At 41.1% G+C, this 25,727-nt stretch overlaps 1 protein-coding gene across 1 annotated transcript in view; it reads right to left on the bottom strand.

Annotated features, from left to right (window-relative positions):
• The window catches only part of Smarcc1 (SWI/SNF related, matrix associated, actin dependent regulator of chromatin subfamily c member 1), a 110,038-nt gene that overhangs the window by 66,416 nt on the left and 17,895 nt on the right, over window positions 1-25,727 (bottom strand). The window contains exons 6-12 of the mRNA XM_021171250.2: window positions 20,956-21,025; window positions 17,819-17,888; window positions 10,490-10,565; window positions 7,901-8,026; window positions 5,230-5,351; window positions 2,674-2,798; window positions 1,581-1,640 (exon numbers count right to left, since the gene is read on the bottom strand). Of these exons, the coding sequence (XP_021026909.1) occupies window positions 1,581-1,640; window positions 2,674-2,798; window positions 5,230-5,351; window positions 7,901-8,026; window positions 10,490-10,565; window positions 17,819-17,888; window positions 20,956-21,025 (649 nt within the window). The remainder of the gene's footprint in view (window positions 1-1,580; window positions 1,641-2,673; window positions 2,799-5,229; window positions 5,352-7,900; window positions 8,027-10,489; window positions 10,566-17,818; window positions 17,889-20,955; window positions 21,026-25,727) is intronic.

The following is a 25,727-nucleotide window of genomic DNA, read 5'->3' as shown; positions in this document are numbered from 1 at the left end:
CCAAAGGACAGCAACAGCAGCTTCAGCTAGAGTGTCCAAGTGAAGTGGTATGTTAATATTCAAAGAAACTAACTCTCCAAAGGACAGCAACGGCATCTTCAGCTAGAGTGTCCAAGTGAAGTGGTATGTTAATATTCAAAGAAACTAACTCTCCAAAGGACAGCAACGGCAGCTTCAGCTAGAGTGTCCAAGTGAAGTGGTATGTTTTGATACAAGTGTACAATATGTACTAAGAAAATTAGGGTAATCTATGTTACTATTTCTTTTCTATTAACTGTGTCCAGAGCCTTTAAGATCTCTTCACATAGGCAACTCCTGCATGTATGCTCTGAAATAAAGATTTATGCCAGCCAGGTATGGTGGCCACACCTTTAATGACAGAGCTCAGGAGGCAAAGGCAGGCAGATCTCTGAGTTTGAAGCCTGCCTGTTCCACATTGTGAGTTTCAGGACAGCTAAGGTTACACAGAGAACCTGACTCAAAACAAATAAAAAAACAAACCAACAACAAAAAACCCTTAGGGGCATAGTGGTACACACTTTGAACACAGCAACTAGAAGAGTTTCAGGCCAACCTGGTAGATACATAGTGAGTTCCAGCCCACCCAGAAATCCAAACACAAAATGACTTAAGACAAACAAACCAAAAAACCCAAAATAACCTAGGAAAATAAATTACAAATTGCCATCATTGTTTCGCAGAATTTCACAGCGAAGAACATCAAGTTTTATAACCTTCCACATTATCCATGCAACAGGAGAAATAAAGCCTACTTATAACTAGGTTTTCTCTTTCTGGCCTTTGAATTAGCAATTATCAGTTGTGAAAGAGAAAAATTAATATATGGAAGGCAAAATAACAAGATCTGATAATAGCATCAAAATAAAACAGAAACATTTTCACACTATGTCTGTTATCTTCTTTGATATGCTGTCAGTAGAAACGCTCTGTTACACTTTAGACACTAAGACAGAAACATGCACCACTGTGGAGCAAGCCAAGAAATATAACATGAAAAGATGAAATGAAAAAAGCTGGGGAAAGGTTCCACAATTAGAGCACTCAGGGTCAATCCACCCCGAGTTCCACTGTGAAAGGATAGTGGAATACAAGGGCTGTCTTCTGCATCAACACCTGAACTGCCACATTTATGCCTGCAAGTGCATCATACACTCAATAATAAATAAGAACTTGTACTATGAGTCGTTCTGACCCTCTCATAATCAAACACCTGCACGAACAGGCCCAGACACAGAGGCATACTGCAAACTGTATTTTCATTAGGGTTATTTCTTGAAAACTCAGCTGATAACTATTTTCAAGTGAAGGAACAATACTGCCAAGTTAACGCTACTTTTTGAGTAAACACCACACACTGTGAGGTGCACGTCACTTGGAGAACGGCAAACAATGGCTCATGATAGGACCCTAAAGCATGACAATACAGAAGGCAATTGGTTAATCTTGAAGAGCAGTAAACAAAGCAAATGAAAGAAACAGTCTGAAATACTGTGAAATAACACAGTATTTAAGGAGATGACACAGTCAGGAGAGAGAACGTTTGTATCTAGGGTCTTTACCTAGATCTGCCACCGTGCCTCCTTTAACAGGTGTGTTTTCACTGTCCTTCTTTGGGTTTACTAGAAGGGGAAAAAAAAAACCAACAGAATCATGTATTAGAAGAAACAGTCACACTGATTTTAAGAATATACGGCGAGGAGCTCAAGCGATGGCTACTCAGTAAAGGGCCAAGTGGATTAGAATAACTCCAATCAGAAGGGATGGGACACCCTCTTCTGGCTTCCTAAGGTCTGTGCAGCATACATACATATAGATATAAACTAAACAAAATGAAAAATGACATGATAGAACATGAATAAAACACAGATGCATATCACAAGCCAGTGTAGCTCTAGCCTCACCTTGAGTAAAACCTCAAGACATTAAACCACCTGCCCAATCTACGATCAATCAACTAGCGATGTAACTCCATTCCACAAATGCAGAAAGTTCACGGGTCAACAGAGGGGGTGAAGGGGCAAATGCAATGCTGTCTCTTCTACCGAGTGTTTGTGTAGTAAACATCAGGGCTATCCGGGTTCCGCATCACTGTACTCGGTGAGCATTCCACCACTGAACTCTTAATCCCAGCTCTCACTTTATTTTTAGTTTTCAAAACAAGCATAAAGATCAGGCTTCTTCAAACATAGGGTATTGCTACCTAAGACTCCTGAAGATTTTGGATTGACAGATTGACAACACTACAAAAAGGACAATTTTAAGTGTATGTACCTGTTTGATTGGTGTGTCTTCTAAATAAAAAGTCATATACATACACACTAACCACAACATGGCCCGTACGTAAAGTGCGAAATAAGAATTTTTAAAACAGATAAAGGGAAAATCTATTTATATTGGAAAGTTAAGAACTATGTGTTATGGGTGTTGTGGTAGAAGCCTTTAATTCCAGCATTCAGGAGGTAGAGGTGGACACAGCTAGATCTGAGTTCCACACTAATTTGCATCTACATGTGAGTTTCAGGACAGCCGAAGCTACATGGGGAGATGCTATTTCAAAAAACTGTAAGAAAAAACTGCATATTCAGAACATGACATTACTTGTTTTCATGGTGAAGGGATAGCAAACACCAGGTTTGTTGAAAGAATACCAACCATTCTTAGGGAGAACCACTTCCTCTATGTTAGGTACAGGTGTGGGGTCTTCCATGTCCTTGGTAAGATCTTCTTGTTCATCTTCTTCCTTCTGACTTCTACGTTTCCCATAAAGGCTAGCTTGTCTAATATATATGGGATAGAAAAATGCCAATTATAGATACTTTTAGCAAAATGTATCAAGTTCTATCTAAACTATTATTTATACTCAGAAACACTTTTAAAAACAAGAAATAATCAAGCAAATTAAATACTTGACTCAAGTAACATCCAAAGAGCCTCAAACTCTAAGTGATTAGTACGTAAAATAGGACAGTCATCCTACTGCTCATATGAGGAGTCTCAATCAGTATAGTGAAAGAACTCCTGCTGAGGAAACACAGCATTCAATTAGCCTAGAAGCGATAAAATGAAAAAGTGTTGTAAGATATGGACAGCTATATTTTCTTGAGGTTATCATTTGAGTGTTAAAAAGTCCTCATGTTCCTTATGAAAAATGCCATTGCTTTCTCTGGATAGTTAGCATTTGTAAAACTAACAATATGGTTGAGAATTAAAATAAAGACAAGCCTGGCGGTAGTGGCGCACACCTTTAATCCCAGCACTTGGGAGGCAGAGCAGGCAATTTTCTGAGTTCTAGGCCAGCCTGGTCTACAGAGTGAGTTCCAGGACAGCCAGGGCCAGGGCTACACAGAGAAACCCTGTCTCAAAAAAAAGAAAAGAAAAGAAAAGGGTGTGGTGGCATGTGACTCTAACTGAAGCACTCAGGATGGTGGGCAGAAGAACTCTATATATGGACTATTAGCCACCTCAGGAATACAACAAGGTTGTTTTAACCAACATATAGATGCACAAATTAACAAAAGTACCAAGGAGAAGCTAGGCAGTTCTAGCACACACGTTTAATATCAGCACTCTGTAAGCAGGAGCAGGAGAATCGCCAAGAGTTCAAGGCAGCAAGCCTGATTTACCTAACCAATTCCAACACTACCAGGGCTACACAAACACAGGGCTACAGAAACTGTCTCAAAAATAAAAAATAAAATAAATTTAAAAAAGAAAAGAGAATACATGGCAGGCAAAGGGAACACCTTGGAGGCAGAGACGGAACAAAGGACGTGGGGGGGAGCTGCTTACTGCTCTGCTCAGCAGCACTGCTGTAACACTCAGGACCATCCAGTCTAGAGGTGGTGCCACATACAGGGAGTGGAGCCCTCCCATATCAGGCTTGTCCGTAGAGTAGGGAATTAATTAGGTTTAATTAATTAATTAATTTATGTTTCTTCTTCTCAAATGAATCTAGCTTGTTTTATCCAGAGGCAGATAGATGTCTTTTGAGTGTGAGGCCTATCTGTCTACCTAGTGAGGTACAGGACACATAGGACTACATAGAGACCAGCCTCAAAAACAAAAACAAAACAGCATAGGCTGGGCGGTGGTGGCACATGTCCTCAGTGAAACACAGGCACATCTGTGTGAGTATGAAGCCAGTCTGGTCTGTAGAGAAAGTTCCAGGACCTACACAGAGCCATCATCTCAAATTACTCCTCATACCTCCACCACAAAACAAACAAAAAACCAAAACCAAAGCAAAATTAAAAAAAGAGAGAGAGAGAGAAAGAAAAAAGAAAGCAGAAAACAGTTACCAATAATCAATCAAACAAAAATAGGCTCATCTTTAATCTCAGCATTCACGAGGCAGAGGCAGAGAGGCAGAGGCAGATGGATCTCTGAGTTTAGGGCTACAGTTCTAGGACAGCCAGGGCTATGTGAGAAACCCTGTCTTGAAAATGAAAAACAAAACAAAAAAACAAAACAAAAAAAAAACCATACAAACAAAAAACAAAATAAACAAATGTATATGTTAAAGAACGGAAGTCTGAAATTATCAAATATCTATTTATAATAATAGAATTCACCAAATATTACCCACACTGTAAGTATAAACTTCAGGCATTGTATAAAGCATTGAAGTTTCATTTTATATTATCAGTAATCTATTCAATTACAAATTCAAACTGTTACTACAAAATGGTCAGGCTTGTCAGAGCATTCAACAGTTTAATAGTTCCAGGTTCTATCACTTCTGTCCTAAGTTTAATCAGAAATGGGAGAGGTGGTCAGATCCAATAGGGACAATAACTGTGTGTCTTGGAATTGAGCTCAGGCTACACTAGAACATGTTTTCTAGAGTAGGCTAGACTGAAGCAGTACTATCACCCCTGCTTCCTAAATGGCAAGATAAGAGACATGCGCCACCACACATGGTTCAGAACATCACTCCTGAAACACCTTACTTCCCACCTTTTCAACATGTAAGTACAAGGGGAAAGGCTGTATTCAAGGAATTCCTTTCTTTCTTTCATTTTTTTTTAAAAGATTTTATTTGTCTTATACATATGATAAGTACACTGTCGCTGTCTTTGGACACACCAGAAGAGGGCATCAGATCCCACTACAGATGGTTGTGAGCCACCATGTGGTTGCTGGGAAAATCCTAGGAAAGCTGTTCCAAGTTTCGCTCCTTGACTTCTGATCAAGCTACAAACATCTTACCCTTTCTTCCCGCTCTTCTTGCGGGACTCTGTGGCTGTGGGAGGAGGAGGAGAAGGGGAAGGTTTCCTCTTCCGAGCGTTGGCAGAGGCTTTTCTGTCTCTCCTTTCTGGACTTCTGACTGGCTAGGGAGAAGAAAATGAAAGTAAGTGTCAGGCAAGCTTATCCACTCGTCAGTTTCTACAAACCCAAGTCCAGGACGACTTTCCTGCCCAATTTCTGCATCAGAGCAAAGGAAGCCACAAAACAAGCACCATTACCAGCATAAAGAACCATTCCTGACCATCTAGGTCAGCCAGGCTCAACCTGTAAGCTGCAATCCCTTTGCAGGGTTAACAACCCCTTCATGGGGTTGTTTCAAAAATAGATAACTTTATATTACAATTCATAACAAAACAAGTAAAAAACACTAAACACCAGCAAAACAGCTGGAGTTAAGAAGTAGCAACAAATAGAATTTTATGGCTGGGGGGCGTCACTACAACAGGAGGAGTTCGTTGTATTAAAGGGCCACAGGTGAGAACTACTGTCCTAGTTAGTGTCCCAGCAATACAGCAAAACTGAAATGCTAATCCTAACCCAACACATCCTCAAAATCACTCACCTCACAGCTGAACCCTGTTCAACATTTGTGTTCTCAGATGGGAAAAGCATTTCAGTAACTACTAATATATGAAACATGCTACTGAAATAAGAAATTACAAGCTCGGGCTGGTGAGATGGCTCAGTGGTTAAGAGCACCGACTGCTCTTCCGAAGGTCCAGAGTTCAAATCCCAGCAACCACATGGTGGCTCACAACCATCTGTAACGAAATCTGATGCCCTCTTCTGGAGTGTCAGAAGACAACTACAGTGTACTTACATATAATAAATAAATAAATCTTTAAAAAAAAAAAAAGAAATTACAAGATCAAATGATCCTGTCTAAAGTGGCATTTATAAAATAGCCCAACAGCTTCAGGAGAGGGGGTGTTAGCACCTTTAAACCTGGCACTTAGGAAGCCAGTCTGGTCTACAGAGTGAGTTCAAGAACAGCCAGGGATAAACAGAAAAACATTGTGTGGAAAAAATAAAACACAAATCATATATATATATATTTTGTTTGTTTGTTTGTTTGTTTTTTGAGAAAGGGTTTCTCTGTATAGCCCTGGCTGTCCTGGAACTCACTTTGTAGACCAGGCTGGGCTAGAACTCAGAAATCCGCCTGCCTCTGCCTCCCGAGTGTTGGGATTAAACACCACACCCGGCTCCAAGTATTTTTAAAAATTAAAAAAATAAATAAAATCTTGCAACATACAGTGTGACAAAGATGTTTTAGTATTAAGAGTACAGGTGTAAAAACATGAAATCTCTCTATTTTCAGTTAATGGTTTAACATATATACATGCAGATACAAATATAAATGTCCAAGAAAACATAAAACAAAAAAGAACAAGCCAAGTTTGGGGAAATAGACCTGCATTCCCAGCACTGGGAAGACTTAGATTGGTATTGCCAGCCGGGCAGTGGTGGTTCACGCCTTTAATCCCAGCACCTGTGATCTTAGAATCACAGGTCTCTTCACTGAACTGCCATAAACCTCCAATTTACAAAAGGCTATCTTCTTGGCCCAAATTCTTACTCTAGTGACGCATGTAGCCAAAAAGTTGTGGTTTTATTTGTAGAGACAGGGTCTCACTATGTAACTGCAGCTGGTCTGAAATTGCTATGCAGACCAGGCTGGCCTCAAAACCACACAGCCCTATCTGCCTGCCTCTGCCACCCGAGAGCTGGGATTCACGGCATGCACCACCACCAGGTCTAGCACAAATCCTGCTTTTTATGGGAATCACGAGTCAATAATCAGAACTTGAACTTCATTTAACCAAAAAAATTTTAGTGTAGCATATAAGTAATATGTTTCATTGTGGTATTTTCTTACAAATAAGGACTTGGACTTAATAGTAATACAAACGTTAAATGCTAAATCCCCTACTGTCATAAAAAACTGAAGCACTTTGATTCTCAAAATATTTTAAGACCAGTATTTTGTAGCATTGTGTTTACACTAAAGTTAAATAAAGACACTGGTTTTTCTAAGAAAAACTGGTAGATAAGTTAAGCTATCACATGGTATTATTTTAAAACATGAAAGTTATTATTGCTTTGATGGCTAAATTTTAAAATGCATTAAAAAGTAAAACAAGGGGCTGGTACCCACATGGTAGCTGACAATTGTCTATAACTCTAGTTCTAGGGGTTCTAGAACCCTCACATAGACATACATGTGGGCACAACACCAATGCACATAAAATAAAAAACAAAAACCAAGAGCTGGTGAGGCAGGACAGTGGTGAAGAGCACTGGCTGCCGCAGGGTTCGATTCCCAGCAGGCCTATTCTGGCATCCAGACACTACATGCTCACATACACACACATGCTGTACCACCCAGATACACTGAGAAATTAATCTAAAAAGTTACCTTGTATCTGCTGGAAAAGTCAGCTACGATCTCCCTAAGATACCCCCTCCTCTCTCGGAAGATGCCAACAGATGGCTGCTAAGTCATTCAATAATTCATACATGGACACCTTAGGTGATGGCCCACAGTGTGTAAGTGTAGATTATCAAGAAAGAAAATATTTAGAAAGAGCAAAAGCAACCAGTGTTCTAGAAATAGTGCCAAGTGAAATACCTCTTCATTCTTTGTTGAAATTCGTTGACGAAAGCTCACTGGCTTTCTGTTCTCATCCACTTCGTAATCCTCTTCATTCATCCATTCATTGAAAACGTCGGTGTCCAAAATCCATTTTACGTGAACCTAGAACCGTATCAAATTGACACACTTATGATTCAGTATTAGACCATTTCCTCCTCTAAGTCACACCTAAAGCTACAGAGAGAGGGGTGAGGGGAGAGAGTGCTTGTTTGTAATGAAATGAAAGGGAAAACTAGCAATTACCCCTATAATGCTTCCTTCAACACTGAATATAAATTGTGATTGGGCAGCCAATAGATGGACTTGTTTCAGGCAGGGGCGTTACCAGGGGAAACAAGAATCTACCCCCTCTTTGTAGGATAACAACAACAAACCAACATGATCCCACCAAAGATCAATTTGTGGAACCAGTAAGTTTATTGGGTCTGCTTAAAGAGCATGGGTGTCCCCCAAAAAGCTATACTACAAAGTCAATCCTACATAAATATGACCTTCTATTAATCTTGCAGTCTATATTCTCTCATGTGCAATTAGGGCAGAATTACAAACACAGAAAGCTAGAAGATTTGTTTTGTTTTTTTAATTATCTTTTTGTTTGTTTGTTTGTTTTACATAGTCTCACTATGTACCACTGACTGGTCTAGAATTCTGAGTGTCAACCAGCTGCCTCAAACTCAAGAGATCCACCTGCCTCTGACTCAGGAGTGCCGAGGACTACAAGCGGACTACAAATGAGCACAGAGGACTACAAGGGAGCACCACTGCCTTGCCTCGCCCAGCAACTGCTCAGTTTTTGTAATGGGGAAAGATGAAAGATAACAGAGTGAAAGAGGAACCACAGAAGATCTGCAAGGTCATCTGCTAAGCCTGTGTCTCCAATGGCACAGCTCATGTCTAAAAGCCTTTGTGAAGTGTGGGGAGAAACTGATGCTGACAACAACGGCAATAACCTTGCAAAAAATAGTGAAGTCACAGGGACTGGGCACAGAACGCTGTTGCTGTAGGCGCTGGAAAGACAGGAGAATGTGGACTTCGGGTAACTAGCTCTTGTTACTATACATTTTAAAATACTGTTTTCTGAAATCACATTTGTTTTTGTTTTTGTTTTGTCAAGGCAGTTTCTATGTGTAGTCCTGACTATATTGCAACTAGTTCTGTAGCCCAGATTAGCCTAGAACTCAAGAGATCCACCTGATTCTGCCTCCCAAGTATGGGATTAAAGGAGTGTGCCAAAGGTATGCATTACCACGCCCAGGTCCTCAAGTTATACTTTTTTTTTAAAAAATGAAGTTTGCTTTACTAATTAAAAGCTATGCTTTTAATTTCTTAAGAAACTAAAATTGCTGGGCAGTGGTGGCACCCGCCTTTAATCCCAGCACTTGGGAGGCAGAGGCCAAACCAAACAAACAAAAAATTAAAATTAAGGGGGCTGGAGAGATGGCTCAGTGATTAAGAGCACTGACTATTCTTCCAAAGGTCCTGAGTTCAAATCCCACCAACTACACGGTGGCTCACAACCACCCGTAATGAGATCTGAATGTCCTCTTCTGGCATGCAGATAAGAGCACACACATGTAAAATAAACAAATCTTTTTAAAAATGTTTTTGTTTCTAGGGGGAAAGGGCAGCAATAAACATCATTACTGTGAATGAACAAACGTCCAGTTCACAGCAACTTTTGAAAGACATTTCTTAGCAGTTGGTGGTGGTACTCGCCTTTAATCCTAGAATTTAGGAGACACAGGCAGGTGGATCTCTCTTAAATTTGAGGCCAGTCTGGTCTACAAATGGTGTTCCAGGACAGCCAAGGCTACACAGAGAAATCCTGAGTGAATAAAACAAAAGAAATAAAACAAAGAATTTATCTTCTACTATAGTCCCCGAGTGCGCCGTCTTTGTGATGGTGGCTCAGACACAGTGGGGGGAACAGAGTTGAGAGAGGTCACACATCCTCAAGACCTCTCCATACAGGCTGAACTTGACACCCCCATTTCTCACATTCCGACTTGGCACTGGGTTCTTCTCAAGCACTGCACACATTTAACTCCTAACACCTTAATACAATGTCGTCAGGGTCACAGATATGTTCTTGAGTTGAAGACATTAAAAGGAGAACACCATTATATATCTTTAAAAAAAATACAGTTGTATCTGGGCATGGGCTTACTCTTGAATACTAATGGGACTGAGGCAGGATGACCATTACAAAATCAAGGGCAGCAGTGACTGCATAGTAATCTTAGGGACAACATAAGCCAGAGTGACAACAGCTTTCCAAAACCAAATTACTTTATTGTAGAGAATGACAGTTATTTATATTATTTATTTATGTATATTATTATGAGTATTTTACATACACGTTATGTCTATGCATCATATGTGTGCCTAGTCAACACATTTCCTAGAACAGGGACTCTCTACAAGGCTGTTGTCTTGGAACTGAGTATGTAGACCATGCTGGCCTTGAATTCAGAGATCTGGCAGCTTCTGCCTCCTAGTGCTGGGGTTAAAGGTTTGCACCACTATGCCCAGCCAAGAGTAACTTCTTTTTTACATAGCCATTACCTTCCAGGGCTTTTCTGGGATTGGTGCATCTTCAATTTCAGCATCAACATCATTACTGTGGACCCAAGTGTCATAGCTATAAAGCAATTAAACAAGTAAACAAATTAAAGCCAAATCTCTTGATTAGAAAGACCATTCAAGCACTAAGGATATATATTACAAATATTATTAAATTTTTTAAAATAAATTGATCGTCTAGAATCATGGATAAAAGAAGTTGCCACACAAGCCTGACAGAGTTCACATCCTAGAACTCATGCACAAGTAGGAGAACTGACTTTGCCAAGTGTCCTTTGTCCGCCATACGTGCATGGCATGAGTGCACCCACCCTTACACACATTATACAGACACACAGTAACAGTGCTTTAAAAAATACACCTTTCTTTCATCACTGTCAATAAAACTGAATCAAACCAAAAATTGCCTGAATTAGTTAAAAAGAATTCTAAATAGACGCTGCCCACTGCTCAAAAACGCAGCCTTCTCGTCATTACTACTACCAGGTATTTGTTTTCTGTCATACCCAGCCCTTAGCCCTTCAGTCTCCATTGCTAGGCCACATTAACCATCATAGTTAACACAAACATTAAATATTAACAATATCTTTGATATTAAAGAATGAAGGAATACCTTTAAGAAAATTCTTGGGGCTGTAGAATTGGCTCAGTGGTTAAGAATACTGATTGCTGCGGGCGGTGGTGGCGCACGCCTTTAATCCCAGCACTTGGGAGGCAGAAGCAGGCAGATTTCTGAGTTCGAGGCCAGCCTAGTCTACAAAGTGAGTTCCAGGACAGCCAGGGATATACAGAGAAACCCTGTCTCAAAAAAACCAAAAAAAAAAAAAAAAAAAAAAAAATACTGATTGCTCTTCCAAAGGACCTGAGTTGAATTCCCAGCAACCACATGGTGCCTCACAACCATCTGTAATGGGATCCTCTACCCTCTTCTAGTGTGTCTGAAAACAGCTACAGTGTACTTACTCATCATATATATCAAATAAATAAATAAAATGTTTTCATTAATATAAAAGAAAAATTCTCCTCTTGGTGGTCAGGTTTTCAAAGTCATACTACATTTTTAAGTCTTACATCGTACATGTACTGTAAGTGAATCTGAAACTCGAAATCCCACAGGCAGTTCTACATCCCCTAGGCTCATATGTAGTAACTGTTCCAAACCAAGCCCACTCAAAGTTCCAAGTGTGCCTTCAAAGTACATTCAGAGTCAGTCAGACACCCTTGCGTCTCCACTCCTCTCATTCCTCCACACTCATTTTAACCCTGCCCCCTGCTTTCCCAAGAACTGAAGTTTTCCCATACCAACAGAATAATCTTTTCAAAAGTTTACTACAGCGTTCTACAACTCAAAAATTCCCAACAACTCTGAGCTGGTTGGTCTTTGTTTTGTTTAAGACTATTTGACACAAGAAAAGGGTCATCTGGAATGAGGGAACCTCAATTGAGAAAATACTCCATCAGACTGGCATATAGGCAAGGTGGCAACATGTTTTGTTGATTAGTAAATAATGTAGAGCACCCAGCCCACTGTGGGTGGTACCACCACTGGGCAGGTAGGTTTGGGCTATATGACAAAAAAGCATGCTGCCAGTAACCAGCATTCCTTCATGCTCTCTACTTCAGTTTCTATCTCCTTGTTCCTAGTTTGGCTTCACCTTCGATAACAGAACCAAATAAACATTTTCTTGCCAAGTTGCTCTTGGCCAAGGACATAAAGAGATAGCAATATAAAGAAACTAGGACAGACTCCAAACTACTAAGATTGAAAGTCAAAGTCGGGCTGGTGAGATGGCTCAGTGGGTAAGAGCACCCGACTGCTCTTCCGAAGGTCCAGAGTTCAACTCCCAGCAACCACATGGTGGCTCACAACCATCCATAACAAGATCTGGCGCCCTCTTCTGGGGTGTCTGAAGACAGCTACAGTACTTACATATAATAAATAAATAAATCAATCAAAAAAAAAAAAAAGAAAGTCAAAGTCCTCACAAAAACATTGGTTTCTGTGTTAGTCAGGGTTTCTACTGCCATGATGAAAACACCAAGACCTAAAAGCAAGTTGGGGAAGGAAGAATTTACCCAGCTTATATTTCCAGATCATAACTCATCATTGGAGGAAGTCAGGACAGGAACTCAAGCAGGGCTGGAACCTGGAGGCAGGAGCTGATGCAGAGGGTACTGCTTCCCGGTTTGCTTTACATGGCTTGGACTGCCAGTCCAGGATGGCATCACTCACAATAGGCTGCACTCTCTATGTGAGTACAGTGTAGCTGTACAGATGGTTGTGAGCTTTCATGTGGTTGTTGGGAATTGAATTTTTAGGACCTCTGCTTGATCTGGTCAACTCGCCTACTCTGGCCCAAAGATTTATTATTTCATTAAGTACACTGTAGCTGTCTTCAGACGCATAAGAGGGCATCAGATGTCATTATGGATGGTTGTGAGCCGCCATGTGGTTGCTGGGATTTGAACTCAGGACCTTCAGCCACTGAGTCATCTCGCCAGCCCCTCCAATCCCCCCTGCTTTTTGGCTGCACTATTTCATACCGATGACTAATTGAAAACACTGCCTTACAGCTGGATCTCATGGAGACATTACCTCAACTGAGGCCCCTTTCCCTCTGATGACTCCAACTTGTGTCAAGTGTACACAAAAGCAGCCAACACATTTGCCAAGGTCTCACAATCTGGCCTTCCTCTAGGCTCCCATACTGTCTTCTTACTCCTCTCTCAGGTTACAGGATGCAGTGGTGTATGTGGAAGATTCCACTAAGTCAGAATGCACTTCCTGTCTGCTGCTCCTCACAGGCTCCAACATTCACCACGGTCACCACAGCCACAGGAACCATCTTTTCTCAAGCTCCCACCTCAGACATCCTCATCAGCAGGCAACAACTCAGTGCTGCAATCATTAAAGCCATCCCCAAAACTGATTGTTAAAGTTACTATACTGCCCAATAAAATTATAACACTAAGTGAAATGACCAATGTATAAGGCTTTGAGTTTGATCTCTAACATGACATGAACAGAAAACCAAGGGACACTCAAATCAAGTATTTGTATGATGGCTATTAATATGGGTTAAATTCAAAAGCACCTTGGAACCAGCAGTCCTCTAGATTGAGTACTTCCGTGAATATGCATGTACACAGACATCCACACATCTCATAAATTTGCTTAACAGTTAAATATAAGATTCAGGGGGAAAACCTCTTGGCCTATTAAGTAATATACTAAGCAAAAATTACCATAACGGGGGGGGGGGTGTAATTTTATATTCTTTCGAAGTTTTGATTGTAAATGTAACAGGCCATAGTTACTAACAAAACTGAAAATGGGATCAAGCCTTGAGAAGGAAGGACCTGCATCATTAGAAAATTAGATGCTGGACCACATGGTGGCTCACAACCACCTGTAATGAGATCTGATGCCCTCTTCTGGTGTGGCAGAAGACAGCTACAGTGTACTTATGTATAATAATATATAAATCTTTGGGTCCGAGTGAGTAGGGACTGAGAGAGCAGGGTTGACCGGAGCAAGCAGAGGTCCTAAAATGCAATCCCCAACAATCATATGAAGGCTCACAACCATCTGTATAGCTACAGTGTACTCACATACATAAAATAAATAAATAAATCTAGAAAAGAGAAGAAGAGAAGAGAAGAGAAGAGAAGAGAAGAGAAGAGAAGAGAAGAGAAGAGAAGAGAAGAGAAGAGAAGAGAAGAGAAGAGAAGAGAAAAGAAAATTAGATGCTGGGCAGGTATTCTTGACAAAAAAAACTTGTGAAACAAAGTTTTAGTTTTTGGGGTTTTTTGGCTCATGGATTTAAGAGTCCAGTACACAATCACATGGATGAAACAATAGAGGTCAAAGCAGCTGGAATGTGCAGTAGAGGTTTGTTCACAAGGACACAGACAGGACAAAGAGACCCAGAGAGAAACCAAGCAAATCCTTCAAATGAACACCAACTGCCCACCTCCTAAAAGATCCACTGAGCCTGCAAACTACACCACATACTGAGAACCAAGTATTTGTCAAAACCCAAGACTATGGAGAGCATCTCAGATTAAAACCCAGAATAACTGTCAATCCTATGGTTTAATAGCCTGCCATAAATCTGAGGCTCAATCCAGGCATTTCAAAGCACAAACTCCTTTTCTCTGATAGCTACAATGTAATTAGAAGGCTTAAAAAAGGGCTGGTGAGATGGCTCAGTGGGTAAGAGCACCCAACTGCTCTTCTGAAGGTCCAGAGTTCAAATCCCAGCAACCACATGGTGGCTCACAACCATCCGTAATGAGATCTGGCGCCCTCTTCTGGAGTGTCTGAAGACAGCTACAGTGTACTTACATATAATAAATAAGTAAATCTTTAAAAAAAAAAAAAAAGGCTTAAAAAAAAAAAGCCGGGCGTGGTGGCGCACACCTTTAACCCCAGCACTTGGGAGGCAGAGGCAGGCAGATTTCTGAGTTCGAGGCCAGCCTGGTCTACAAAGTGAGTTCTTTGTAGCCAAGGCTACAGAGAAACCCTGTCTCCAAAAACCTAAAAAAACAAACAAACAAACAAAACAAAACAAAACACAAAAACAGAGGTGGCATTGGCTGGAGAAACAGCTCAGTGGTTAAGAGCACTGTTTGTTCTTCCAGAGGTCCTGAGTTCAATTCCCAGCACCCACATGCTGGCTCATAAACATTTGTAATGGTATCTGACTCCCTCTTCTGGTGTGCATGCAAACAGAGTACTCATATACATAAAAGATGTATATCCTTTAAAAAAAATAAAAAGGGTGGCTCTTTTTATTTTATTATATTACATATTATATTACATATAATATATTATTATATTACATATAATATTATATGTAATATATTATATTACATATAATAAATAAATCTTAAAAAAGAAAAAAGAAAAAAAAAATGAAACGGGGGTAAAATAGGTAAGAGGGGGCGCCAAGGGCACAGGCATATATAATCCCAGAAGTTCTAGAGGCTTAGGCAAAAGGGCTACTAGTTCAAAGCTTATCTGCATAAGAGATTTTACTTCAAACCAAAACCAAAAAGCCACTGGGGAGAGAGGCAAACAGCAATGTACTCTCTGACAAGAAAATCAGAATTAGACATAAAATGATCTTATTCATAATACTTAACATGCATAGCTTTTTGAAAAGATCAAAATTCATTTGTCATAAACATTAAGAAGAAAATCATCTTTAAAAAAATACTAAGGGCATAAGAGCAGGAGAGCTGGCCCCTGCCATGGGATAGAGATGGCCTCATTTCCTCAACATCTGAGACAGCTGAAAGAGCTGGGCCTGTCCCTCATTTGGGAAGGAAGCAGGCCCTATGTTTTGCCTGGGTAGCAGAGTAGAGTTGGCCCTGCTGGCATGAACCCAAGGGCGTAAGAGCAAGAGAGAAGGCCAGCTTTGGCACTGAGTGAACTAGCTGGGGCAGTGCTGCAGAGCTCACCCTGGTACTGTGGGTGAGGGAATGCTGGTGGGTTGAACAACTCAGCCACCACCCAGGTCAGGATGCAGGGCTTTAAGCTGACCCAACCCAATGCATCTACACAATATATGAACTACTGGAGAGTGTGAACGGGGCAGTCCTGCAGATCCAAAGCTACAGGAGCTCCGTGACACAGGGGGACAACAGGACATCTGACAGGAGTCCCTGTGAGGATCAGTACTGATCTATAGCAGAAGCCAGGGGCTTTGAACCAGACCAATAACTATTATAATGAATATTTGCAAGTAAAGATGTATGAACAGAAGAGTATACTTTGAGACACACGATAGCTTCCACAAGGAAATGTTTTGCTGTTTCTTTTGGGAAGAGTTACAATGAAGGAAGGCAGATAAGAAGGCATGAGTGGAGAGGATGAATGGGATTGGGATACATGATGTGAAATGTACAAAGAACCAATAAAAAGACTTTTAAAATTGACTCATTTCCTGTGAATGTACACCATGCACATGTCTGACGCCCATGGAGGCGGGAAGGAAGGAGGATCCCCTGTAACTCACGTCACGGAGTGACGCGCGCTCTGAGAACCTAACTTGGATTCTCTTCAAGATCAGTAAGAATTCATTTATGAGCCAACTCCCCAGTCCCCAAAATTCCTTTCTTAAAGACATACATCTTAATTAAAGGATTAGTAACATGATAAGAGATCCCTTTGGCAAATAAATCTTTCTCTTTGAGATGACTGAAATTACATTGTGCTTCAAATATGAAGTCTCCCCTACAAGGTCCACGGGATCTAACTGGGCCATGAAGAAGTTTTAACTATCAATGATCAATTCACTGAATTCATACTTGAATGAGATATTAGGACAGGCAGACTAGAAGACAGAAACTGATGTTCAGCAGTATACCCCGACAGGGACATCTTGGCCTTGCAACTTCTGGTATGTCTCTGTTTCCTGGCTGTCAGCTCCACTTCAGCACACCCCTTACACCACAATGCTCTGGCATACAAGCATACAGTCATAGGCCAAGTACCGTGAAAATAAAGAACTCTCCTATACATATGTGGTATATGTATCTCACATCGTTTTTTGTCTTGTATTTTTGAGACAGAGTTTCTCTGTGTAGCCTTGTAGGCCAAGCATGCCTCAAACTCTATGCTTCTTTAAAGGCGTGGCCACCACTCCTGGCTGACATAAATCTTTATGCCACAGCATATGTGAAGACAAGATCCTAAAGGCTTCAATCAGGGAGTAACAGAAAAGAAATAGAAACATGAATTACCCTAATTTTCTCAGTAAATATTGTACACCTGCAAATTTCATTAGAACATCACACTGCATTTCATAAGTAGATTATATGTACTTATCTGAACGTTAAACAGCGTTAGTATTAAAAAGATAAAGTTGCTGCAGGTGTAAAGCACTTGAGCCTTAGCCTTAGTGTAAAGACCTGGAGTCAATCCCTCACCCACTCCTGGGAGGGCGTGGGGGAGACACAGATAGGCAGAATATAAAAAGGAACAGAAAATGCTTTTAATTCCAACCCTGGGGAAACAGTAGTAGATAGGTGGTAATACTTGCCTCTAATCCCAGCACTTGGGAGGCAGAAGCAGAGACATGAGGATCTCTGTGAGTTTGAGGCCAGCCTGGTCTACAGAGTGAGTTCCAGGACAGCCTGGACTACACAGAGAAACCCTGTCTCAAAAAACAAACAAACAAACAAACAAACAAACAAACAAACAAACGGATGGATGGGAATGCTAATAGATTTTTATCCTCACAATCTGTAGGCATATGCAATTATCAAGACCAACATGAATAATCACAAAACAGGATTACTTACCTGTCTGGGTAGAAACCCCAGTGCACCAGCACCTGCTTGTCTCTCCTCATCACTGGCCTCAGCCACTCCTCTGAAAGAAAATCATCAAAACAGGACCTCAATTTAGTTAGGATTAAAATATATATGTATATTTAATTTTATGTCTATGAGTGCCCCCAAATGTCATATATGTATACAACAGGAACCCAGAGCTCAGACAGGTTGTCAGGTGGCCGGGAACTACGGCTATAGCCAGCTGAGACTTGATACTTGTAGCTACTGACACCCAGACTCTGGTCCTCTGCAGGAGGAGCTAATGCTCCAAACTTTAAGCTTTCAAACTGAAAACCCGCTTGTCAGATTAAAGGGCCCTTGCTGGAGCTGGAGCTGGAGCTGGAGCGATGGCCAGTCAATAAAGAGCCACCAGTACTTAGATAAAAAGCCAGGAGACAGGAGTACATGCTGAATTTGCAAATAACCCAGGCTCAATTCCTAGCACAGATAAACCGGCTCACAATCATCGATAACCAAGTTCCAAGGAAAACAACAAGCACACATAAGATGTACATACGTGCATGCAGGCAAAACATTCATACACAAAAAGTAAAATAAGCCGGGTGTGGTGGCGCATGCCTTTAATCCCAGCATTCGGGAGGCAGAGGCAGGCGGATTTCTGAGTTCGAGTTCAGCCTGGTCTACAAAGTGAGTTCCAGGACAGCCAGGGCTACACAGAGAAACCCTGTCTCGAAAAAACCAAAAAAAAAAAAAAAGGTAAAATGAAAAAGTCTAACCTAGAAAGTAACCACACTAAGGTGTGTGTAGTGGTGCGTGCCAATTCACAGGACTGGGTGAGTGGAGAAAGGCAGGCTCTGAAGCTCACTATCCACCTCATCTTGCAACTAAACATGGAGCTGTAATTCCATTATGAAAAACTGATACAAGATGGTGAGGGACTGAGGGGCAGGGGGCCCAAGGGACAAGAGTTCAGTTTCCAGAATTCCCATCAGGCAGCTCACAACAACCCCATGTAATTTCAGCTCTAGGGGACCAGATACCCTCTTCTTTTGGCCTCTAAAGGCACCTGCATTCACTTGCAAATATTTCCATGCAGACATAAGCAATTAAAAATAAATCCTGAGGGTCAGGTGGTGGTATCCCTTTGATCCCACCAAAGGGAGAGGCTGAGGCAGATAGATCTCTGAGATGTAGGCCAGCATAGTTTACAGAGCTAGTACTAGGACCGCCAAAGTTACACAAACATTGCCTCTAGAAGCAACCAAACATAAATGTAAACGAAGAATGTCTATCTCTGACTGCCTGACCATATATGTGGAACTTCCCACTGTGTGATCCTACTACAGGTCCAAAAGCAACTACTCACAGACATGGGTGCTGGGTCTTGCCTTCTACCATGTGGGTCCCAGGGAAGGAACTCAGGTTACCAGCCTTGGCAACAAATGGCTTTAAACACTGAACCACCACGAACCTCTGGGTTCTAAAACTAGTGAAAACTGACTTAGGTCCCCTGAATTTATCCCCAAAGACTACGCCAGCCTGGTAATCAAAAGCACGAGCTCCAGGACAGTCAAGGTCACACAGAGAAACCAATTTAGAATAGCAAAAACCAAAACACCAAAACAAAACAAAAACAAACAACCAACCAAACCAAATCAAAAGGGCCACGAAAGAAATTTAAAATACCAAGATCCAAGATAGCCATGGCTATATGGCAAGACCTTGTCTTAAACAAAAATCAGAAAATTAAAACAAGAAGAAACCACCCTAACACATTAACAGAAAAGACAATCAATGATAAAAGTGAACCATTTTCTTTCTTTTCTTTTTCTCCTTTTCTTTCTTTTCTTTTTCCTTTTTTTGGGGGATGGACAAGGTTTCTTGTGTAGCCCTGACTGTTCTGAAACTCTGTAGAACAGACTGGCCTTGTACTCTCAGAGAGACACATGCCTGCCTCTGCCTCCCAAGTGCTGAGATTAAAGGTGTGTGCTACCACTGCCCAAAAAATTAACTATTAACAGGTGTATTCAAACACAAAATGAAAGAAGCTGACAATAGATCACTTGAACTATCAAATCAAAGAGAGGAGACAAACCAAAGTGAGTCAGTCTCAGGGATTTATGAATAGGAATCAGCCGGGTGGTGGTGGCCCAAGCCTTTAATCCCAGCAGTTGGGAGGCAGAGGCAGGCGGATTTCTGAGTTCGAGGACAGCCAGGGCTATACAGAGAAACCCTGTCTCAAAAATGAATAAATAAATAAATAAATAAAATAAAATAAAATAAAATAAAACAAAAATAACCCTAATCAATTCAAAGCCAACATGAGCTACATTGTGAGATCCTTCCAATAATAATAGAGAAAAAAACCCCACCATTTTAATGTTAAGGGTTCAGATTTAAGGCTGGAAACATTTGGGACAATGAGATGGCTCAGTCATTCCATACTCTTGCCAATGCAACTGACTTCACTTTGAATCACAGGACCCTCTACATACCAAACCAATTCACATAAGCTGTCTATGTCCTCTGGCCTCTAGAAGTTAACTGTGGCACAAGGGTTCCCACGTGTATGCATATAACACACCAAACAAATTTTAAAACTGAGGGAAAAAAAGTTGGGGTGCATAGTGGAGAGAGAACAGCTGGGAAGGTAGCTCAGCGACTGGGTAATGAGTCCTACCCCTATACCCAACAGCACACACTCTCAACATTCAGGAGCTGAGGGCATAAAGGTCTCTGGCTACGCAGAGTTCAAGGCCAGCCTGATGTATATGGAACCCTGCCTCATTTAGAGTTATCTAACCAGAGTTTGTTCAACTCTGTGGCAGTCAAAAATCTTCTGTCTCAGATATCCCTGCATTTTATCAGTTCACAGCAAACATCAACATTATAAAATTGGTGCTACATTTTAAAAAAATCTAACTGGTTAGAATACTGAACAGCAGAGGTTGAGCCTCACTTTCTAAAAGAATCAAGTGGTCCAATCTCAGAGTAACATATCAGCTAAGTGATACGTTAAAGAAAACAAAGAACTCTATGTTAAATGGTGGTGTACTTATTATTTTTTAGAAGCCTACATTATTTATACCCTACGGTACGAAGTATGTGTTAAAGAGCTTACAACCAACAGTTAGTTAACTTACCATCCTCTTGTGAGGAAGGATATGGATAAATATGGTGGGAAGCTTTTGACTTCTCATCAGTAAATGTCCCCTGCAAAGCAAATAAATAACATAAAAATAAGGCACATGGCAAGAAAACCATTTAGACTAGCAAATGCTCATTCTTGATACCACACAAACAAGAAAAAGTCAAGTATTCAAGTAGAAACTCAAGGCACCCTCTACATTTCTCCTTAAAAAATGAGTATTTACTCATTATTCCAAACAAACATACCGCCACTTTATCTGTAGAAAACTAAAATATAAAAACTTTAGAGGGGCTGGAGAGATGGCTCAGCGGTTGGTTAAGAGCACTGACTGCTCTTCCGAAGGTCCTGAGTTCAAATCTCAGCAACCACATGGTGGCTCACAACCATCTGTAATGAGGTCTGACTCCCTCTTCTGGTGTGTCTGAAGACAGCTACAGTTTACTTACATATAATAAATAAATAGATCTTTAAAAAAAATAAATAAAAATCTTTAGAACTACCTAAAGCAGTTATGAGCCTCCTAAGTAAGAATTTCAGACTCACTGGGTTCTCATTTCTGAATGGCTGTCAGAGTGTGGGAAAGGAATATCCACAGCCAGTAAGTGTGAGCCAATGTGCAGAAGTGGACAGGGAGCCTGTCACTACGGCATTTGACTCTCAGCTCTACTACTCAGATGACATAGCAAGTCATTCGGTGCATATCATCTGTGAAGTGGAGTAATAAATTTTATGTTTATCGGGGTTTTGCCAGCGTGTATGGTGGTATACCACCTGATCACCTGGTGCCCAGGGAGACAGAAGAGGGTGTTAGATCCCCAAGAACTGAAGAAACAGAGGTAGTAAATTGTTGTGATGGCTAGGAATTGAGTAATCTTTCTACACCACGATTCTTTAAAAAAGATTTACTTTATGTATGTGAATGCTCTGCCTGTGTTTGTCTTTCCACTACATGTTCCTGATGCCTACAGAAGTCAGATGAAAACTTCAAATGAACTAGAACTAGAGCTGCAGATGGCTGTGAGCTGCTGTGTGACTGCAGAGGACTGAATCCAGGTCCTCAACAACAGCAACAAGTGCTGGGCATGTTGGCACACGCCTTTAATCCCAACACTTGGGAGACAGAGGCAGGCAGATTTCTGAGTTCGAGGCTAGCCTGGTAAACAGGGTGAGTTCCAGGACAGCCAGGGATACAGAGAAACCTTGTCTAAAAAACAAAAACAAAAACAAAAACAAACAAACAAAAAACCCACCCCAACCCACCCCACCCCAAAAACCAATAGCAAAAAGTGCTCTTAACCCCTGAGCTGCCTCTGCATCCTGAAGAGGAATAATAAACTAATAGTTCTCTCTTAAGAATTTTGTCACCCAGGCAGTGGTGGTGCACGCCTGGAAACATTGGGAGGCAGAGGCAGGCAGACTTCTGAGTTCGAGGCCAGCCTGATAAACAGAGTGAGTTCCAGGACAGCCAGAACTATACAGAGAAACCCTGTTTCAAAAAACAAACAAAACAACAACAACAACAAAGAATTGTCTCTGGAGAGATGGCTCAGGGCTTAAGAGCACTGACTGCTCTTCCGAAGGTCCTGAGTTCAAATCCCAGCAATCACATGGTGGCTCACAACCTCCTGTATGGAGATCTGATGCCCTCTTCTGGTTTGTCTAAAGATAGCTACAGTGTACTTAAATATAATAATAAATAAATCTTTAAAAAAAAAAAAAAAGGAGTCTGATCCGAAGTTGTGGGGGCTGGAGAGACAGCTCAGTGGCTAAGACTGACTGTTCTTCCAAAGGTTCAAATCTTCAAATCCCAGCAACAACATGGTGGCTCACAACCATCTGTAATGCGATTCAATGCCCTCTTCTGGTGTGCCTGACAGCTACAGTGTACTTACATATAATAAATAAACCTTTAAAAAATATTTTTGTTGGGCAAGCAAGATGCCTCAGGGGTGATGAGCACCCTCTGCTGTTCAAATCCTGAGTTCAACTAAGTTTGCAAAGGACCTTAGTTCCCAGCATCCTTGTATGAGCAATTCCAGGAAACCTGATGCGCTCTTCTAGTCTCTCCTCTCTCTCTTTTTTTTCAAGACAGGGTTTCTCTGTGTAGCCCTGGCTGTCCTGGAACTCACTCTGTAGACCAGGCTGGCCTCAAACTCAGAAATCTGCCTGCTTCTGCCTCTGCCTCCCAAGTGCTGGGACTAAAGGAGTGCACCACTACGTCCGGTCCTCTTCTAGTCTCAACAGGTACTCTTATGTACAAACATTTAAAATTACTAAGTCTGGTTCCATAACACAAGCCTTTTATTTCCCTATTACTCCAGAGGCAGAGAGAGTTCAGTGAGTTTAATGCCAATCTGTTCTACACAGTTAATCCCAAGGCAGCCAGAACTACATAGTAAAACCCTGCCTCTAATAGATTCATTGATTGTTTCAGTGTTAGCCATTAACTCATTTAAAATGTTCCACTGACTTGACTCTAGCTGCATATGTATCAAAAGATGGCCTAGTCGGCCATCACTGGAAAGAGAGGCCCACTGGACACGCAAACTTTATATGCCCCAGTAACAGGGGAACACCAGGGCCAAAAAGTGGGAATAGGTGGGTAGGGAAGTGGGGGGGGGGAGGGGTATGGGGGACTTTTGGGATAGCATTGGAAATGTAATTGAGGAAAATACGTAATAAAAAAAAATTAAAAAAAAAAAAAAAGTTCCGGGGGCTGGTGAGATGGCTCAGTGGGTAAGAGCACCTGACTGCTCTTCCGAAGGTCCAGAATTCAAATCCCAGCAACCACATGGTGGCTCACAACCATCCGTAACGAGATCTGGCGCCCTCTTCTAGAGTGTCTGAAGACAGCTACAGTGTACTTACATATAATAAATAAATCTTTAAAAAAAAAGTTCCACTGAAGTTGTGATGACTACTGTTCAAGAACAGTGTATTACTAGTGACTCCCTACAGTGCTATGACACCAGAGCTAGAGTAAGTTAAAACTCAATACAAGAGGCAAGCATTATATGAAGTCCTGGTTTTGAACTCTGGCAGCATCTTGCAGAGTTTATGAAACCAACTAGAAAATCTAGTATCTCTTTCAAGAGTATCCTTGGAAAGTAATCACTACACCTTATTTAATAAATAAGCAAGCCATAATAAACATTACAAAAATAAGCAGTGCCTCTAGAAATATTTGTAGAAATAATTCCTAATTTCAGCTAAAAAGCAAGAACAAGCAGGCCCTTTACAAGCATAGGAAGTTAAAGTCCATGTGACTATCACATAACAAACACTCCAAGAGAGAAAAGGTTGATTGGTTAAAAGCAGTAGTACTGCACACGCCTTTAATCCCAGCACTCGGGAGGCAGAGGCAGGTGGATTTCTGAGTTCGAGGCCAGCCTGGTCTACAAAGTGAGTTCCAGGACAGCCAGGGCTACACAAGAGAAACCCTGTCTCCTAAAACCAGAACCAAAACAAAAACAAAAAAACACAACAACAACAAAAGTAGTAGTACTTAAGTCTCCCAGGACGAGGACATCCAAGCCCCACCTGACAACACACTGTACTATTTAAACATTACATAATACTATAGTGTGGAGGTTTGAATATGCTTGACCCAGGGAGTGGCACTATACGATGTGGCCTTGTTGGAGGAAGTGTGTCACTTGTGGGTCTGGGCAATGAGACCCTCCTCCTAACCATGTGAGAGCCAGTCTTCTAGACTCCTTTGAAACAAGAGAATAAACTCTCAGTTCCTTCAGTGCCATGCCTACCTCAAAATTGTCATGCTCTCTTCTTGATGATAATGAACTGAACTACTGAACCTGTAAGCCAGCCTAAATTAAATCTTGTTATTTATAAGAGTTGACGTGATCATGGTGTCTCTTCAGAGCAATGAAACCCTAACTAAGACATAAACTATATTTCTGTCTTTGGAAAGTATGTTACGCCGGGCAGTGGTGGCACACACCTTTAATGCCAGCACTTGGGAGGCAGAGGTGGGCAGATTTCTGAGTTCAAGGCCAGCCTGGTCTACAGAGTGAGTTCCAGGACAGCCAGAGCTATACAGAGAAACCCTGTCTCGAAAAACCAAAAAAAAAAAGAAAGAAAAAGCAAAAAAGTATGTTACTTGTGAGAGAAAGTCTACAACATCTATAATTACAAAGAGCTTTATCTACATGAAAACTATTTGCTTCTAAGGCATGTAAGGTATTTACTTAGAGCTAAGACACATTTTTTTACAGCAGGAAAAAGAAGGTATTTCATGAGGCTTCTGAACCAACAATTCTGGAGCTTAGGGAAACCCTGTCACATAAGTGACATTTTGCAGAAAATGCTCTTGTACCTAGATATCCTCACTTGTCATAGGTATCACTGTGGTGAAACCAACATTGCAGGAAACAATAACAACAACAAGAAAAGCTCAGCTTAAAATGAAATAAATAAGATAAAGCACTAGCTTCAGGGAGCAGTTTTCTTATTGAAAGTCTTGCTACGCTGCCTCGATAGCCTCTCAAGCAGTCTACAGGCACGCGCTATCATTCTTGCCTGGAAGACAGATTTTTTCCACTCATCTTAAAAAAGAAAATAAAATATACAACTAGTTGCCAGGTGGGGGTGGGGGGGGCGAACAGACTATCAGGACTTCCTACATTCTGACTAACAGGTTATATGGGCCACTTTTTTTTTTTTTTTTTTTTTTTTTGGTTTTTCGAGACAGGGTTTCTCTGTGTAGTCCTGGCTGTCCTGGAACTCACTCTGTAGACCAGGCTG

The sequence above is a fragment of the Mus caroli genome, chromosome 9 (assembly GCF_900094665.2).
Source record: "Mus caroli chromosome 9, CAROLI_EIJ_v1.1, whole genome shotgun sequence".
NCBI classification, from domain to species: Eukaryota; Metazoa; Chordata; class Mammalia; order Rodentia; family Muridae; genus Mus; species Mus caroli.
The sequence above is the reverse complement of the archived record's forward strand: the minus strand, read 5'-3'. Positions and strand labels throughout refer to the sequence as shown.